This window comes from Dama dama, chromosome 23, assembly GCF_033118175.1.
Source record: "Dama dama isolate Ldn47 chromosome 23, ASM3311817v1, whole genome shotgun sequence".
Classification (NCBI taxonomy): domain Eukaryota; kingdom Metazoa; phylum Chordata; class Mammalia; order Artiodactyla; family Cervidae; genus Dama; species Dama dama.
Window position 1 is genome coordinate 38,929,504 of NC_083703.1, and position 19,535 is coordinate 38,949,038.

Genomic DNA, 19,535 nt, shown 5'->3' on the forward strand with positions numbered 1-19,535 from the left:
TGCTTTAAGGATCAGACACTAAATATTTTAGGTTTTGTGGGCCATACGGTCCTTGCCATTGTAGTACAAAAGCAGCTACAGGCAATAAGTAAATGAATGAGTGCAGCTGTGACCCAATAAAACTTGATTTACAAAACTGGTAACAGGCCAGATTCACCCCACAGGTCATAGCCTGCAGACCCCTAGACTGGGCCAAAGAATTAACAAACCACCAGAATGGATTATAAAAATAAATTTAGCAATATTTGACAATGACACAGTTTCAATGCTGGCCTAATCTGGTGGCAGAGGAGTGGGTGGGCTAACTTTTAAAGGTTCTTCAGACCTCATGACGGAGGAAAAATTCTTCTCACAGATGTGTCTTTATAATAGCAGTACCCTTGAGATCTGACAGACCTGCTTCAAATCCTGATCCCTCGAGACCCAGAGTGTAGTCCTGGGAAGGTTACCAAAGCTCCCTGAACCAATTTTCCTGGATGTCAAATAAAGTTTGTTCTGATTATCTATTGCAGCATAAAAAATCCCAAATTTAGTGGCATTCTGAAATGACCATTTTATTATGTTTGTGGATCCCAAAGGACATGGCATGGACAGCTTGTCTTGCTCCATGCCTGAGGCCTTGGCTGGAAGGACTCAAGTGGCAAGAGGTGGCTCCATGCTCAGGGCCTCGGATGACCAGGGTCTCGTCAGTCATCTGCCTGGCTCCATGCGCGGCAGGACCACGCGAGGACTCGCTTCAGCTGGGGCTGCAGACAGAGGCCCTGTGTGCGGCCACTCGGCATGGCTTGGGCTTCTCACAGTGGGGCGGCCGGGCTCCATGAGAGAGTGCTGGCGGTGAGCATGCCAAGCAGGGGAAGGCTTGCATGACCACACCTGGGGAGGCCCCGGCATCACTTCCGCCACAGTCTGTTAGTCAGACAATCACAAGCCCACCCAGATTCGAGGTGAGGGGACGCAGACTCCATCCTCTGAAGGGCATGTTTTCAAAACTGCCACAAGGTGAGGCTACCCACTGTAGGTCTATTGAGAGGACTAGAAATGGAGGACCTGATGCAAATACTGACTGCAAACTACCTGGTAACTCTTATGGCCTTAGTGAAAAGGGGTGGGGTTTAGTGCCAATGTGGCTATACTACACTATTCTTTGATTATAGTCTAACCCTCCTTTCCCTCCTCTAGGGGATCTTCCCGACCCAGGGATCGAACCTGGCTGTCCTGCACTGTGGGCAGACTCTTTACCATCTGAGCTACGAGGGAAGTCCCACACACAACCCTACCTAACCCTAACCCAGTTAGGTATAATGGCTCTGACTCAGAATCCCACAGCCTGGGGCATCTAGAAGCATGAGATGTTCACAATGTACCGTCTTAAGTCAGGTGCCCAGAACCCTGGGACAAGACTTGGATAGCAAGTGATTGAAGGAGGCAGAGCTGTGAGGAGGACAATGAGGAGGCGTGGAAAGCAGGAAAGGAGAAGGAAAGAGGGCAAGCCATGTGAAGTTTCAGGACAGTCAGTGGGGGCAACCTCAGCCCGATCCTGCGGGACAGTTGGTGTGGAAGTTCCACTCAGAGTTCACCCACCTTTCCCATCCTGGGTTCTGCAATCAAGGCTCGGAATTCAGGGTTGTTCTGAGCATAAGACCGGAGGTGAGCAGAGATGTGGTCCACCTGCTTTCTCCAGTATCCTGAGGAGGAGAGAAGACCGAGCACATGGATGATTCCTCTGAGGTGAAGGCAGAGAAGGACCAGCACGCCATGTATTCTCAGAGCTGGCTTCTCTTGGCCAAACTCTGTGATGGTTTTTACTTACTGAACCTTGACTATGTACTAGAGTAAGTTCCATTATTTTTTTGTTCCTGGTTAATTTTTTTTTTTTTTTTTGCACATGATGAATCATAGAATGGGCTTCCCTGGTGGCTTAGGTGGTAAAAGAATTTGCCTGCAATGCAGGAGAACTGGGTTTGATCCCTGGGTCGGGAAGATACCCTGGAGAAGGGAATGGCTACCCACTCCAGTGTTCTTGCTTGGAGAATCCCATGGATAGAGAAGCCTGGTGGGCTACAGTCCATGGGGTTGCAAAGAGTCAGACACAATAGGCAACTAAAAACAATCATAGAATACTACAGAATTCCAATGGAACATTTTGATTGCCATATCTGGGGTCTTTTTATTTTATTTATTTTTTTGGCTGTGCTCTGAGGCATGGGGAACCTTAGTTCCCCGACCAGGAATCAAACCTGTGGCCCCTCCATCGAGGGTGTGGAGTCTCAGCCACTGGACCACCAGGGAAATCCCAAGGGAGTCTTTTTCTTTTACTCTTTTATTTTTTAACTTTTTTTTTAAACAAATTTATTTATTTAACTGCACCAGGTCTTAGCCACAGCATGTGGGATCTAGATCCCTGATCAGGGATTGAACCTCGGCCCCCTGCCTTGGGAGCGCAGAGTCTTAGCCACTGGACCACCAGGGAAGTCCCTCTTTTACTCTTTTAAAATTAAGCATATTGAGAAACAACTTATTATTAAAAATACACCTATTTTAAAGGTACAGTCTGAGTCTTGGCAAGTACATATGCCCCGTCGATATGCAGAATATTCCTGAAAAGCTTCCTTTTGCCTCTTTCCAGCCTGCACAGGATTTGCAATAATTCTAATTCATTGCCACCACTTAAGACTTGAGAGATTTCACATGTGTCTGTTCTCTCGTCCACAGGTGGGTGACACATGGCAGCACTAGGCCTGTCCTTCTGTGTGGGCTCAGCTGCCTGGGCCCAAGGGGCAGCTGCCTGCTCTGGACGGGGCAGGGCCCTCCAGCTGGCCACAGCTCCCGCAGGAGGGGATGTTAAGGCCTAAGGATAATAGTGAACGATGTGGTTGAAAGCAAGTAAGAGGAGCCTAGAGACAGGAGTTAAACCACAGACTGGCCAGCTTACCAAAGAGAACCACAGAAATAAACAGTTAAGCAAGACAAGCTCTCTTGAAGTCTGAAAAATATCTCAAACACTGATCTCAAAAACTATCCTTAAAACTGACCTCAAAAACTAAAAAAAAAAAAAAAACACCTCACATTTAACTGGATCAATCTGTAGAGCAGTTTACACCCTTAGAGCACTGTGGAAAGTAATAAAGCAATCGGCCAGCAGTACGTGGAACTTAAGGCTGGCGGTGGTCAGGGAAAGAGACCTCACCAAAGCCACACAACTCAAAGGTCCACTACAGATGAACAAACACAACAGAATATCACTCAGCTATAAAAAGAGGATGAATATTGAAACATGCTACATGGACAAACTTGGAAACATTATACTAATTGAAAGACTGATGCTGAAGCTATAATACTGTGGCCACCTGATGCGAAGAGCCAACTCATTAGAAAAGACCTTGATGCTGGGAAAGATTGAAGGCAGGAGGAGAAGGGGGCGACAGAGGACGAGACAGTTGGATGGCATCACGGACTCAATGGACATGAGTTTGAGCAAGCTTGGGGAGATGGTGACGGACAGGGAAGCCCGGCATGCTACAGTCCATGGGGTTGCAAAGAGTCGGACATGACTGAGCGACTGAACAACAAAGTGAAAGAAGCTGGTCACAAAAGGCATCATGTGCTTCCACTTACACATCCAGAATAAGCAAATCCATAAGGATAGAAATAGAAGAGTGGTGATTACACCCTTGGGGGGGCTGTGTAGAGGGTGGTGCTTATTGCACACAGGATTTACCTTTAAGGAGATGAAAATGTTCTGGAAAAGGACAGGAAGAGCGGTGATGGTTGTACAATACTGCTCATGTACTAAATACTACCGAATTACACCCTCTAAAATGGAGAAGACGGTGACATTCATGTCAGGTGAACTTTACCACACTAAAAAAAAAAAGAGCTGATGGCAGACAGCAACAGTGACGCAGACTATCAACATTTGTACATTTGTATACAAAGTTTTACATGCTATTTCATTTACAAACTAGATAATGGGGTTAGGAGTCAAAACACGCTAAATGTTTAAGGAAGTGTTATCATTCATTCAGAGCAAAATTACTTGGAAACAGAAAAATAAAGGCACTTCCTGTATATAAAAAATGAATTGAAAGGAAGAAAAGGAAATTCTCTTTCACTTGAGAGTGTGAGTGCCCTGCAGAGAAGTGTTTGTCTCACCTCTCCCCGGGCTGACAGCTGTGAGAAGAGGCTTGTGGTCACTCGTCTTCTCCTGCCTCTGCTTCTGGGAAGCCACCTCCAGCTCCTTTTTCGCCAGGAGGGTCCCCGACGGGTAGAACAGGCCGGTGGTCTGTGTGCCCACATCCCTCTTAGGCCCAGCATCAGGCCTGGGCAGAGGAACGTTTAGGGGCTGCCAGACGGGTCGAGGCTACGTGAGCAAGACAGGAAACATTAAAAGAAATTATAACATAAATTTTCATTTTCCATTTTACTCACAGAAAACAGCCCCAATCAGAAGCAAAAGTAACTCTAAAACACTACTTTGAACGAAAAAAAAAATGTTTTCAGGTCTTGCTTTATCTTCCCTGCTTGTTTTTCCCAGTAATGCCCAGCCTGATCTGTGAAGCCAGCCCCACCTCCTGGCCACTGACTGTCCTACTGCCTGAGGCCTGGAAGAAATCCATCCTCTCAACTCTACAATCCAGTGGACCATCAACATGCAGCTACGGGGTACCAGCATTTTCTCTGAGACACTCTCGGTCCTCTGGGCCTGGGGGACTGAGAGGACGACCATGTAATGCTGTATATGTTGCACACTGCACAAGAACACTGCATCTAAATGGGTGATATTCACGTGGTGGATGCTATATGTTTGGATATTAGGACAATTTTTCTGGTAGATGGAAGAAAATGTCCAACAAAATTAGTAAATTACAATCAACTTCCAACAGATGGCAGTCAAGTGTCTTAAGGAAAAAACAATGTATCTCATTTGCACAACCATGCCACCTGGGTTATTGGCAGTCCTGGGATCTGTGTCTTAATCTGGGTTAAGAAGGCATGGTGGCTCAGACAGTAAAAGAATCTGCTTGCAATGCTGGAGACATAAGAGACTCAGGTTCAATCCCTGGGTCAGGAAGATCTCCTGGAAAAGGGCATGGCCACCCACTCCAGTATTCTTGCTTGGCGAAGTCCATGGACAGAGAAGCCTGGTGAGCTACAATGGGGTCGCAAAGAGTTGGACATGACTGAAGCGATTAATAGGACTTAGGCTTAAAAAGGCATGAACTCCCTAAAAATGGATGCAAAGTTGCTGAGTGTATGTGCAGTCTCTCTACAAATGATCAATCTTCACAAATTCTTCTGATGAAAAGAAGTATCTAAAGAGGAGAAGAGACCTGAAAAATCTTTCTATAGCTCAGACAAATCCATAAATGGCTAACATGAAGCTGGTTAGAGATTAAGTCCTTCTGAAAACAGCCTTGGGAGATTTTTCTCAAATATGCCCAGTTGTTATAAGTGGCAAAAGCAATTTTATGTACCCCAGTGTAAGTTTTCTAAAACTTAAAAGAGCAGGGGGAAATTTCTTTGTTTGCTACATAAGAAATTCAAGAGAAAAAATACATTTTATCCCATGTATTTTAAATCTCCCTAATGACATCTATTAGGGCTTCCCAAGTGGTGCTAGCGGTAAAGAACCCGCCTGTTAATGCAGGAGACATGAGAGATGTGGGTTCGATCCTGGGTCAGGAAGATCCCCTGGAGAAGGGCACGGCAACCCACTTCATTATTCTTGCTTGCCTGGAGAATCACATGGACAGAGGAGCCTGGAGGGCTACAGTCCATACAGTCGCCAAGAGCTGGACATGAATGAAATGACTGAGCACGCGCAGTGACATCTATTGCCTTGCATATGTGGTTAGGCCTCAATTTAGTGTATATAAACGCATATCTATGAATATCTGCCTGATATGAATATCTAGGAATATGATATCTATGAATATCACATCTATTTATATAGATATGGATATCTATAAATGCATATCTTTGAATCCCAAAGCAGTCAATGTGTTGAAAACATGAACTGGTTTAACTTATTTGTATACCTAGTTAAAGTCCACGAGAAGGGTCTAAGTGTTTTGGCTCTCGTCCCCTGGGCTGGCTCACAGGGTCGGGCACACAAATTCAGAGTCAAAACCCCGTCCCGGGACCAGGTCTTACTAGCGTGGAGGCCTCACCTCAGCAAACAGGCCAAGTTCTCCAGCAGCTAGAGCCAGGCTGCTCTCCACGTAGGGTCGTGCCAAGGACCTCACATAAAGGCCACAGGAGCCACAGAAGCGAGCAGATGGGTGATTGCTGGCCCCACATTTAAAGCAAACTGAGTAGCAAGTCGGAACGCTAGGCTAGAGGACAGAAAATACTTTCAAATTTTCATGAATATTAGAGACAGTCTTCCCATACAGCTTACGCCCATCCCATACAATCTGCAGCCATCAAAAGAAGAAAGGCCAATAATCTTTTGACCCTGCAGTTCTACCTTCTAGAATTTATCCTGCAGATGAACAAATACATTAAGAAGTGTATTCAAGACCATTCTCTGCAGGATTGTGGATTCAGAGGAAGTAATGGGAAACAGCTTAAAAGTCTAGCACCAGGGGATGGCCTGAACCTATCACAGTACACAGAGATGGCGCAATGTTATGAAGTCATGGAGAAAATAAGAAGGTTACTAACAGGATACGTTGCCAGGTGCAAAGCACCGGGTCAGTGTTCATATTAAACTACAGTTACTTAGTCAAGCCTCTGATGGCTGAAAGCAGACCTCAGAAGCTGAGTGCCAGTGATGACTTCTCGGATAGGAGCCAAGGGACTAGGATGAAGAGAGACTAGCCCTTCACACGAAACCTCCTACACTATTTACATGAGACACTCCCAGAATTAATTCTGAGTGTTTTATTAAAAAGGTAAGCAGATAATTCATAGAAAAAGAAACACCAAGAGTCAATACATGAGTGAAAAGGTTTAACCTCAAAGAAATGCAAATGAAAATGGCAATGAGACACCTTCTCAGTTTGAGAGAACTAATGGTCTCTGTCTCCAGATTCTTAAGTAAGCAGGCTGTAGGTGTTGAATTGCTAAGTCGTGCTGACTCTTTTGTGACCCTATAGACTGTAGCCTCCCAGGCTCCTCTGTCCATGGGACTTCCCAGGCAAGAATACTGGAGTGGGTCATCATTTCCTTCTCCAGGGGATCTTCCTGACCCAGGGGTCAAACCCACATCTCCTGCTTGACAGGCAGATTCTTTACCACTGAGCCACCAGGGAAGCCCAGCTTCCCACGTCCCAAGAAGTGATTTCTGCCTGGGTGTGGAGGAGGAGGCACCTGGCCTGGGGTGGATGAGGCACGAGAAGCTGTTTTAAAGCACCCACAATGGCTCCACATCAACCACCAGGCAAGCCTCCTCTGCTCACTTGTGGACAGGCGGACATGGACCCACATGGGCAGGTCTACGCAGTGTCCTCCCGAATCCAGAAGGGAAGGGAGCCCTGAACCACTGCAAACCCTGGAAGTAAGGTATTTCTGCTCAAGTAAAACTATGATAGCCTCACCAATGAATAAGTTAGAACAAAGAGCACACACACATTCCTTTGCCGAAAATCAATAAGATGAGAACAACCCCCCGAAACAGTCAGAGAGCTGTATTTTTGCAGTGGCCCCAAGGAAGCAAGGAATTTTCTTCTAAATTGGCTGGAAAATGCTGACTTCTTTGTGGAATTATTAGGCCAGGGAGAGTCACTTGGAAGTCATCATTTCATACACATGAAACAGATAATCTACATAGAACCTAACCACTGGACTTGAATTGCACTTCAATTCCTTCATTTCACTCAAGATAGGCTGGTGGGAAACCCAAGCAACGGTGCCCACCACTTGCTAAACTTCAAAAAAGAGTAGGCACACAGTGGAACTGAATCTTTTTTGGATTAAAGCCTCACTTCACTGAAGTGCTGAAAATGCACTTATTTTTGCTTAAAATAACACAGTCATTGCCAGCACTTTTGCTTTTCAGCTTGCTTTCCTAGGACAAGAAATTTGGAACTTGGCAATGTAGTACAAAACCAGTACATATACATTTTGCTTACTTATAGGCTACAATCTAAGGGAATCTGAAGTGTTTTACTGAAATAAAGCTTAAAATTTTTCTTAAAGAAATTAATTTTAAACAAAATCCAAAACAGACATGCCTGCCCGTGAGTGACACATGAATGACTCCTGGCCATTGGGGCCCCACTGGCTGCGCCAGCTTCCACACAAAGTCACTAAATGAAATTCTAAGAAACTGCCGACTTGATGGAATCCTCCTGAAGACTCTGAAGACAGTTGTGTGTTGGTGAGCGTGCAGTGTCCTCTCCACACACAGAAATGCTGCTTTCAGTGTACCATGAGTCACTTCTTGCGGTCTCTCCCCTCTCCTCCCCAGCAAACTTCCTCCCCCATCTCTGCAGACCGTATTTCTCATCATCAACAATGAATGTTTATCGACCACCCAGATACAGGACGGGTGCATGCGGTCAACCCACCTCTTGCGGCGAGGACGGCAGGGTCCCCTCGCAGGAGACGCAGTATCGCAGCTGAGCCGGATTCCCGGTGCCACAGTCGCGGCAGATCACTCTCTCCTTGAAAACAGGGAAAGAGACCTGTGTGTTTCCACGGTGCTTCTCTAATCTCTTCAGAGAAACACGTTCACTCTTCCTCCCATTCATCTGAGTAATGCAGTAATGCCAGGACAAAAAGGGTGTTAATAATGTGGAATAATATGAGAGGCATCTACCAATGTGAAGCAGTCAGATATCCTGGTGATTTCAACATCTAAAACTTATCTTTTGAATTAACTTACCTGGAACACAAGTTTGAATACATACACACACACACACCCCCCATGCAAAAAAGGAAGCCATATGCTGTGTTAATTTAAGGTGGCATCTGTAGGTTGATTCAAGTTTTAGGTTATATTTTGAGGCATGACACTTTGAAAGCCAGGATTGAGAAGTTTCATATCTACTTAATCATGCTTTTTTTTTAAATCCCTTTCTCTTATTCAGTACTTTAAGCCCAATAAATCAAAGTACTTCCCCCCCCCAACACACACATAAAAAGAAAAAAGTGTTGCTATGAGAAAACAGCTGTGCAAAAAAATCATCAAGCAGTCTTTCCAGTCCATCAGCCAGCTAGAGACCCTACACTAACACCAGACCCTGAAACTGGATTGATTTAGAAATTGTTACAACAGAAATAGTGCCTGACAAATGAACATAATTTTAAAAGAAACAAACCCCGAAATGAAAAACAAAAAAACCCTGAAAAAGAGTATCTGGCCTTAGGAAGGCAAACTGACTTTTTCACGTTGCTTCCGTGTGAGTTGTTTTGTTTTTTTCAGTGTTGAAACTGTACTACTGGGTAGGCTGTCCATCTCTGGCTTCAACAATACACAGGAAGACCCAAGACAAGCAAAAGATTGTATGTTTACAAATAATCTAGTTCTACATGAATTTGGATTTGCTCTGTAGTTTCTCACTTAGAACTGGAGAAGTGAAAAGATCGCCTTAGAAAATGAGTGGTAAGTTCAAACTTCCGAGTCAGGAAGCTGGAGATAAGTTGTAACACACACACACGCACACACACACACACACACACACACAAACAAGAAAACAGAAAAGATGGTTAACATAGCCTAGGTACTGCTGCCATGCCCCATGGCAAGTGGTGTCTTAGTTCCCCGACCAGGGATTAAACCTGTGCCCCCTGCAGTGGAAGCTCAGAGTCTTAACAGCTGGACCACCAGGGAAGTCCCTGAGGTGTTACAATTCTCACTGTACATTAAGTTCACGCACTTCCCTTATTGCTAAAAATTTTTGTTCTTTTATCCCCAAAGTTATCTATATTAAACCTATTTTATCCTCTAGTGAACTTTACTTGAGGTCAAGTAAAAAGGAGGTCAGTGGGACTGTAAATTCAAAAATGGAGAAAAGATATGGTTGTAGGTTCAGTGATTCTATCCCCAGGCATGATGCCATTTGTCTAACAAGGTTTTTTTGAAGTTCGAGATGATACTTCACTTTTTCACCCTTGTGACACGTTGTAATCCTCCTTTTCTAGGTGATAGAGACCCATAATCAAACAAAGCAAGCACAAACACCAAGTGACTTTAAGGACAAGATGACACGTCAACATGAATGACAATGTTCAATTTAAAAATATAAGGAGTAAAAAACTGTGTGAGCTGCAGTGCAATTTGTCTTCCAAACCCATGTCTGTGGGAACACATGTCTATGGATCTTTCCTGATGTTTAGATCCTGTTGGCAAGTTCAACTCTTGGGTGGATGCCTTTCCAAAAATGAGAGGGGGGTTTTGTTCAAGGGTATTAGCTCATCAACTGTTAGCCAACGCCATCAGCTGAAGAGAGACGTTTAACTGCTCAAGCCCTGATTTCTATGGATTTCACTCACACTGTCACAGATGCACGTGTCATTACCTTCAGGCGGAAGCTGGCCTGTGGCTGCAGCTGCGGTGCCAGGGGAGCCTCACAGACCACACAGATGGGCGTGTTCAGGGGCACCACGTTATCACACTCTGTGCACAGGCCCATCTGCAAGAAGAAGGAGGCCGGGTTGGTCTTCAGATGCAAAATGTGAAGCACAAATTGATCTTAGGTTTAATTTACTTTTGTAAAAAATTTCTTTTAAATAATTGTCACTTTTACTCTTATTTCTTATTAAGGTAAAAAGACATCTATTGTAGAAAGAGAGGTGTAAAGAAAAGAAAAATAAAGAAAAAAATAGCTTACAGTGGAATAAGGAAATTGACAAATCTTTTCTATAATACATTAAAAGGCAATTATAAAGTTGGATAAAACTGTTAAAAGAAAAAGTAACCATTTCAGATTCTGAAAGCCAACCAAAGATAGAGGAAGAACCGAAAAGCAATGAACCTTGGGTGAGGACCCCACACGTCTGCTGGGTTGGCTGCTCCCTGTCCTCCTCCAGCTCCTTCAGAGCAGGGTGGGCTGTGAACACCAGCAGCTTTGTGGCTGCTGGCGGCCAGGGCTCACACGATCCGAAGCTCGGTCAAGATGACGTGCTCAGTGGCCAGCCAACAGGGAGGACTGTGGCTGCACCAACCTGAGATCGTGGTCCTGTTTTGAGTGACTGATGAACCAGCAAGTAATCAGGGACTTAACAGGGAGTTCTAGAAGGAGGGAAATTTCTGTGTATTGCTAGATTTAAGTTAAACTATTCTGAAATAGACTGTGAGAAGTTAAAGAGTCTGCTGTATTCCCTAGAGCTCTATTAGAAAATAACTTAAAAAAACTCAACTTTTTAAAATAGCAAAAAAAAAAAAAAAAAAAAAAAATTTCAACACAGGAAACATGGGAATTTAAAAGGTGGTGGTAAATCCTGAGAAGAGTTCCCCTTTAAGGCCGCTGCCCCAGGTGAGGTATTATATACTTCAAGGAAAGGAGGGCCAGCCTCCTCAGACAGGAGGGCCAGCCTGTCCACCAGCATGAAGCTCAGAGGAATTCAGGGAATCAGGTCATGCATTTCAATCTGGGTCCAAGCCAGCACCACCATTCCAAGTCTCAGGATCCTTTCTGTCCCACTGCAATCCCTAACTTTGACAAAGAAATGTGGTGATAAGGTGAATTCAGCTGATGCTGTAACTCACCAACAAATGCAACTCAATTCTGTGTGTGCTTTCAGCAGGACGATGCAGAGTGGCTCTGGAGCTGAGAGGAACCCCTCTGCACGTCTCTAACGAGACCCTGAGTGTCTTAGGTCAGGGACTCTAGGATCAGGATCCACCCCTCTAAGTCCCTGAAGCCCAGCTGAGAGCAGGACACGGTAAGAACTCAATAGTTCAGATTACAAAGCTGTTTATACATTAGGGCATGTTAATAAATATCATTTACAGGCAGTATAGATGTTCTGAAGCTCATCATTTTGAATATTTATAATCCCTGATAACCTTTTCTCCCTGTAACAACAAAGAAAGTTCTGAAAAATTTGTTTTCAGACCAGTAAAAAAACAACTTTGACATTGCACCAACAAATATATAAGCAGGGAAAATTCAAACCAGTGAGACCTGTTCATGTTTTATTTGCTATACCACCTTCTTCAAGGAGTTCAAAATATATCATGGGAGTAGAGTAAATTAAATTAACTTCCACAGCATCTCCCTTTAGTACCTAGCCTCTTGCTTGAAGGCATAACTCAATTCTAAAACTCTGGACTTTGAATTCATTGAATAATGACTTTTTCTAGTGACTATCTTCTAAATTTATTTTTGGTGAATTCTACCAAATGCTTAAATTCATTTTTAACTGTAGGATAATGGCTTTACAATATGGTATTGGTTTCTGCCATACATCAACATGAATCAGTCATAGGTACACTTATGCCCCCTCCGTCTTGAACCTCCTTCCCACCTCCCACCCTGTGACTAATTTTTTTTGACTGTTTTTTTTAAATGGTCATTTTTCAGTAAACTTTCCAGATCCTTCTGCATCATTTTGTAAACCTGAATCCAAAAGAACCCCAAAGTAGCAAGTGCATAAGAGATGAACACAATTAGGTGAAGGTTTTGATTTTTAGTAAGTCAAGTATGTTTTCTAACTAACTACAAACCTTTTTTTTTTTTTTTTGGCTGAGCTGTGCAGCTTGCAGGATCTTAGTTTCCCAACCAGGCATCAAATCTGGGCCTGGAGGTAAAAGTACCCTGTTCCAACCACTGGACTTCCAGGGAATTCCCTAACTACACACGTAGTGGTAGGATAGTATCAGTTATTATCTATGGTCAGCTAAAACTTTTAAATGTAGACATACTGATCGATCTATAGCCAATACAAACAGCTTCTTTGGACAGAATGGTGTATTTTACAGATATACAGACCTGTAATTAGTACTTGTGGTCATTTATTTGTAGAATATATTTCCAGATTGTTCCCAGGTTGTGGACAGAAATATTATATGAGTAGGAAACATGTATTTATCCACATGTGAACCACTGAAATCAAAAGATGTCAGTCTTTTTCTGAGCCTATGCTTCTTCGAGGCCACACAAAAGGAATGGCACTGCAAACGTGTTTCTGATTCCTAAATAGGAGTCTGGATAGAACAAGAGTCATTTGCCAGTAATTTTTTCAACAACTATTTGTGGTTCCCGTGTGCCAGTTGCTATGCTCCTGCTGCAAATACAGACCAGATGGACCAATGGAAGAAGCTTCAAGGATTCTGCTACTCACCTGAGCTCCTTCTGGGGGCGGCAGACGGCAGCCGAAGATAGGGGGCACAGAGGAGCCACATTCCAGACAGTAGCGAGCAAAGGGGTCCGACGGGCGGGCCACCAGGCAGCGGGCGCACCTACAACACAAGAGGTCCCTGAGCGGCCCTGTGCTGAGCAGCGCATGACATCGACAAGCATTTGAACATTCCTAAAAAATAAAGCAGGAAGCAGAAGGCTCTCAAAGGCAGTGGGACAAGTTTAAGACGGGAGGTGCTTCTCTAAGCATTTTTATCACAAAGTCCCACATAGCTGGGACCATGGTGCCCTTCACCTGCAGGCCAGGCGCCTCTTGCTTCCGGGCACAGCAGCAGTTTTATCAGCAGCCTCGACCCCACTTCCGAGTGGGGCCCTGGCTCCTCCTGGCACCTGGGCTTTGACGTGTGTGAGGGTGAGCCCTGCGAATTCCAGTCCACAGTGCACTTTTCTGACTCTTGCCTGGCTCTGGAGAGTCCCTGTCAGTAAGCCCTGCCTACATCTTCAATCACCTGCATGGAGTCTGAGGTTCTGCCCCAACACCGTCTGCCCACTTCTAGGCGGCTGCGTCGTCCTTCAGCCCTCATCCACCTACCTGGTTGTGAAAGGATTCCTGGAACTGGCTCCCTTGTCAGCCACCCTGTTGCCGCCAAGCATTTCCAGGCAGGTCGGGGCCCCGATCCTGTGACCTAGCTGAACCGCGCAGCATCTACGATAACTGCATACTGGGCACTGGGTTGTTCGGTTGCCTGCACCAGTCTCTAGCAGGGCCTCTCAACAGTCACCAGCCTTTGCAGTCGTGTTCACTTGGGGAAAGGATGGTCTTTTCAGCAATGGTGTTGGGCAAACCAGGTTCCGTTTGGGATGATGACTAAGTTCTAGAAATGGGATGGTGCTGATGGTGGCCCAACACGGTGAATGTACTTAACACCACTGAATTGTACACTTAGAAATGGTTAAAATGGTAAATTTTACTGTATTTTTACCACACTAGAAGTATAAAGGACTATAAAAAATTGATATCGAATAAAAGTAATAATGTATTATGAGGTTCATAATATTTGTAGGAGTAAAATAAATGACCATGATAGCACAAAGGCTGTTGTTATCCAGTTACTGGAAGTTCTTAAGACTATATATGAAGCGGTCTAACATCACTTGAAGACAGACTGGGATAAATTAAAAATATGTAGTATAAACCCTAAGGCAACCACTAAAAGAAAACTTATAGCTAATAAGCCAACAAAGGATACAAAATAAAATGAAATCATAAAACATACCCAATTAATCCAAAAGCAAGCCAAAAAAGGGGGGGGGCAACAAAGAATAGGTAAGACAAACAGAAAACAAATAGCATGACAGCTGACTGAAATTCAAACATATCAATAATCAGAATAAATATAAATACGCTCAGCACCACATGCAGAGATTGTTCTGTTTTCTAAAAGCAAGACCTAACTACATGCTGTTTAAAAGAAACCTTCTTTAACTAGAGAAACACAAATAGGTTAAAAAGAAAAGGATGGAAAAAAGATGCACCATGCAAATACTAATCAAAAGAAAGCAGTAATGCCGATATTAATACCAGACAAATATGATTTCTAAGCAAAGACTATTACCAGGGTTAATAAAAGATTATTTCATAGGAGGAGGGATAAACTGGGACATTGAGATTGATACATATGCACTACTATATTTAAAATAGATAACTAATAAGAACCTATTGGACAGCACAGGGAACTCTACTCAATACTCTGTAATGACCTACATGGGAACAGAATCTTAAAAAGCGTGGATACATGTATGTGTATAGCTGATTCCCCTTGTTGTACACCTGAAAGTAACACAATGCTGTAAATCAACCATACTCCAATAAAAATTAATTTTTTAAAAAAAGCTTATTTTGTAAGGATAAAGGGGTCAATTCAGCAATAGAACATAGGAATCCAAAAGGTTTATATATTGAACAACAGAGCTTCAAAGTACATGAAGCAAAGAACTGATAGCAATACAAAGACAAGTAGACAAACTCATAATTATAGTCATAGATTTCAGTATAATTTCCTCAGTAATTGATAAAACCACAGACAAAAACAATAAAGAGAAGACACTGCAGCATTGTATTAGTTTCAAGTGTACAACATAACCATCAATAACTGTGGACACTGCAAATTAATCGCCACAGAGTTAGCATCGGTCACCACACAGTTACAGAATTTTTTTCCTCATGCTGAGAACTTCTTACATTTACTCTCTTAGCAACTTTCAGTATGCAGTATAACGTCATTAACTATCTTCACCACTTACATCCCCAGGACTTATTCATTTTACGAGTGAAAGTTTGTATCGTTTGACCACCTTTATCCAGGTCACCCACTCTACCAACCCCAAGGGAAATGCAAATTAAGACCACTACCACCACCTTACCAGAATGGCCAAAAATAAAAATAACAGTGTTGGTGAAGATGTAGGGAAACTGGAACTCCCATCCATCATATACCACTGGTGGGAGTGTAAAATGGTACAGCCTCTTAGGAAAACATATGGACAGTTTTCTTAAAAAGTTAAACATATGCCTACCATATGAGCCAGCCACCCCATTCCTAGTTAGCTAGCTAAGGGGAATTAAAGTATATATGCACAGGATGACATGTATACAAATGTTCATAGCAGCTTTATCTGTGACAGCCAAAACCTAAAAACAATCTGGATGTACATCCAATAGGAAACAGGATAAACAAACTGTGATGTATCCATACACTACTCAGTGTTAAAAAGAAACGTCCAGTGCATGCATACAACATGGGTGAGCCTCCAAATCATCAAGTGGAGTGAAAGAAGCCTGGCCAAGGAGCAAATACTGAATTGTTCCATATATATATATATATATATATATGGGATCAAATGCAAGCTAAGCTACAGTGACAACAAGCAGACCAACAGGTGCCTGGGAATGGGGCAGGTCACAGGGGAGGATTTTAAAAGGGTGCAAAGTAGGAAACTCTTGGAGGTGGTGGATTTGTTCATTTTCTTGATCAGGGTGATAGTCTTGAGATTATATGTATATATCAATTGTACTCTTTAAGTGCCATTTACTGTATGTCATTTGTGCCTTTAAATTTTGTAAAAATTAAAAAAAAAAAAACAGTTGGGGCAAATACCATTGCTATGCCCCATCCTCAAATTATTTTTGACCATGTTGTGTCTTAGCAGTACTTAGACAGTAGAGAGAAAGTAATACATACTTGAGAAAGTCCGTCTCCCTGTGAATCCTCATGATCTCTGTGCTTGTCAAGCTCTTTTGGCCAGTTATGTGTGCAAACCCAGGGAACTGAAATGAAGAACATATATAAAATCATGGTGAAATTCTGGCCAGTTATATGTGCAAACCCAGGGAATTGAAATGAAGAACATATATAAAATCATGGCAAAATTCTCACCAGTTATATGTGGAAACCCAGGGAACTAAAATGAAGAACATATATAAAATCATGGTAAAAGCTCTGGTACGGTAAATTACATAGGGTTCATCTCAGTGCTTTGTCCCACGATATCCAGCAGCCATCATTTTTCCCACCATGCTCCAGCCACACCAGCCTTCTGGTGATCCTCACTTTGCTGAACTTGAAGTTACTCAACCAAGATCTTTGCAGGGCTGGTTTCTGTTCATCTTGAAGGTTCAATTAAAATGTCACCTTTTCGAGGGGGCCTTCTCTTATCCCCCTGAATTAGGACACTGTTCTTCCTACCTGGTCATTCTCTATCCCAGGGGTTCTCAAGTTTGGGTGTTTATCAGAAGAAAGGCCAATTAGAACAGATGATGGGGCCCACCCCAGAGGCCCTGAGGCCGCAGGTCTGGGCTGGGGTGGTGGTGGTGGGGGATCTGCATTTCTGACGAGCTCCCAGGTGATGCTGATGCTACTAGTCTGGGGACCACACTTGGAAAACCATGGCTCTATCCCATTACCCAGGTCTATCTTTTTCATGACAAATCACTATTCTTAATTATTTTTCCCATTATTCACACGTTTATATCTGTCTGCCCCCATCCCCAATAAAATGTGAGCACCATGAGTACAGGGGCCTTTTGTTCAACTAGGTATCTCGACTCTGGGACAGTGCCTGACCCGGGGTGAAAAGGCAGGGACGTTTTCTTAAAGTGTGTTGCAGGAAGCATTAAAAACACAGTAGATCTTTAGCACCCAAAAGAGTTTCTTTAGCAGTTACCTGGGGCTGCTGGGGGGCTGGTCTAGAGCCCAATTCATCACGGAAAGTAGGGGCTTCCCGCGGACTCTCTGAGAAGCGAAGGTCTTTCAATGTTTTAGGGTCACTTCTTTCACCCATGTCTACAATTACATCAAAAATATCATTCTGTGAATATCTGAAATCATATGTGCATTCATGCAAATGTGTCTTCACAGTTAGAAACCTTTTAATAAGGGGCCACTGTTGTCACATTCTGTCTCTAATGTAGTAACTATGCAGAGAAGCTCCCACTCAGTTGAATTCATAGCAATAAGGAAAAAAGTGGGCCCAGACTGAGAACATGAAAATCTGCCCTGCCACAATCCCCAGCATTCTGCACCAGGCTGGGAGAATGGATAAATCCAGTTGCAAGGTCAGCAGGAAATATTATGTGTCCCAAGGACACACTGCAGCTGTCACACATCCTAACAGTCCCCACTCTGAGTGACCACTGCTTCTTACTGACCAAGAAACCCTGGTCTCTAAAATCAGATTATCAGAAAACTTTGCTGTTCAAAATCATATCAGTAAGAATGAAACATCCAACTCTTGCCTGGAAGACCCAGGTCACTGTGACATAGAGTTGCTGTTCAGTTGCTCAGTCAGTCATGCCTGACTCTTTGTGACCCCACGGACGGCAGCACGCCAGGCTCCCCTGTCCTTCACTGTCTCCCAGAGTTTGCTCAGACTCGTGTCTGTTGAGTTGGTGATGCCATCCAACCACAGAGAAGCAGCCTCAATGTCCAACCCTGGTGCAGAGCTTCAGAGAAAGGTCTCTGGGCACCACCTTCCACATAATATCTTTGTTGTTTCCAAGAAAACAGAACCCTGGTCCCCTTCTCGGGCACGTATCTCACGGCGACCATTTCCCACTGATCTCTGCTTCTCCTGCCTATCAGAACTCTTCTTTCATTTAAATTGCATCCAAACCCCACCTTCCCCCAGCAACTGTGATCTGTACTTTAGTTGATGAGATTGCCACGGTTCCTCTACCTTGTGGTCTCCCGTGTTGCAATGAATTGATAAATCTGACTCTGCTGGACAGCTTGACTCTCCCTCCTGTAGCCAGGACAGCATTAAAAGTCAAATGAGATCTTATTGTACTGTCCCGGTGTTTCTCAGTCAACCCCTCGGAAGACAAGAACACAAGCCCTGAACCTGTTTGGTGGTTTAGAGTATTAACTCATATCTTTGTCCTGTCACTTCATACCTGGAAACTTTCCGAGGTTAACATTCCAACCCAGTTTACTTTCAGGATTCTTATATTTCTTCCTTCCTTTTGATTCAACAAATCCATTTTTCAGTTCCTAGGAGGGAAGAGACTGTGTATCAATCACCTGACTCTGCCTGTTTAGATATGAAAATTAAAAGTTCCATGGTAGAGATGGTGACACAGCCTGCACTTCTTTACTAGAAAGGGTTCAGAGTCGTTTTCACCAAGTGACCTTTGTCTCACTGTCTCTGGACACACACACAGCTTTGACTCTGGGCTGCTTGCTTGGCAGCACGCCTGCTTGGGACGCCCCTTCCATGTCAAGTGGCCGAGACTGGAGGCAGGTGACAGCACACACAGGTAGGATGTCACACTCTTGGGAGACAGAGTGACAACAGAGGGACCACCAGACTCTGGGGGCAAAGACAGGGTGGGGTCAGACCCAGACAGAACTTCTGTCCACTATCCTCCCATACACGGCCCTGAAACACAGACATGCTTCTCTCTGGCTTTCTTCTCCTCAGGGTCAGTCCCTCATGCTTGGCTGAAGCCTGAGCGCCTGCTGGTACATGCTGACTCAACCCCTGCTGGCTGCCCCCCGGCCAGTGTAGACCCCTGGTCACAAGTGGGCCCCACATCATGCCTGCACCCACCGCTCTGGTCCCACAGCCTCTTTGCTGCCCTCTGGTTAATTGTTAGACTGAAGGACTCCCCCCAAAACTTCTCATCACCCCAATGAGAGTCTGAGACTTTCTGTTTAATTGCCTCACCGTGGGCTGGCCCACCCTCTGACCCTGGGATCCATTCCACTGATACCCAGAACCCAAGGA

The 19,535-nt window shown here is 44.0% G+C and overlaps 1 protein-coding gene across 4 annotated transcripts in view; it reads right to left on the bottom strand.

Annotated features, from left to right (window-relative positions):
- Nucleotides 1-19,535, bottom strand: part of DZANK1 (double zinc ribbon and ankyrin repeat domains 1) — a 49,696-nt gene that overhangs the window by 17,540 nt on the left and 12,621 nt on the right. For 3 of the 4 annotated variants that reach the window (XR_009690049.1, XM_061126418.1, XM_061126417.1), the window contains exons 5-13: nt 18,703-18,799; nt 17,475-17,593; nt 16,493-16,578; nt 13,234-13,351; nt 10,467-10,580; nt 8,514-8,609; nt 6,171-6,335; nt 4,153-4,360; nt 1,582-1,685 (exon numbers count right to left, since the gene is read on the bottom strand). Coding sequence is in view for 3 of the 4 variants with exons in the window: in XM_061126418.1 (XP_060982401.1) it covers nt 1,582-1,685; nt 4,153-4,360; nt 6,171-6,335; nt 8,514-8,609; nt 10,467-10,580; nt 13,234-13,351; nt 16,493-16,578; nt 17,475-17,593; nt 18,703-18,799 (1,107 nt within the window). In the remaining variant the exon portion in view is untranslated. The remainder of the gene's footprint in view (nt 1-1,581; nt 1,686-4,152; nt 4,361-6,170; nt 6,336-8,513; nt 8,610-10,466; nt 10,581-13,233; nt 13,352-16,492; nt 16,579-17,474; nt 17,594-18,702; nt 18,800-19,535) is intronic. The other variant, XM_061126419.1, reaches the window with a different exon arrangement.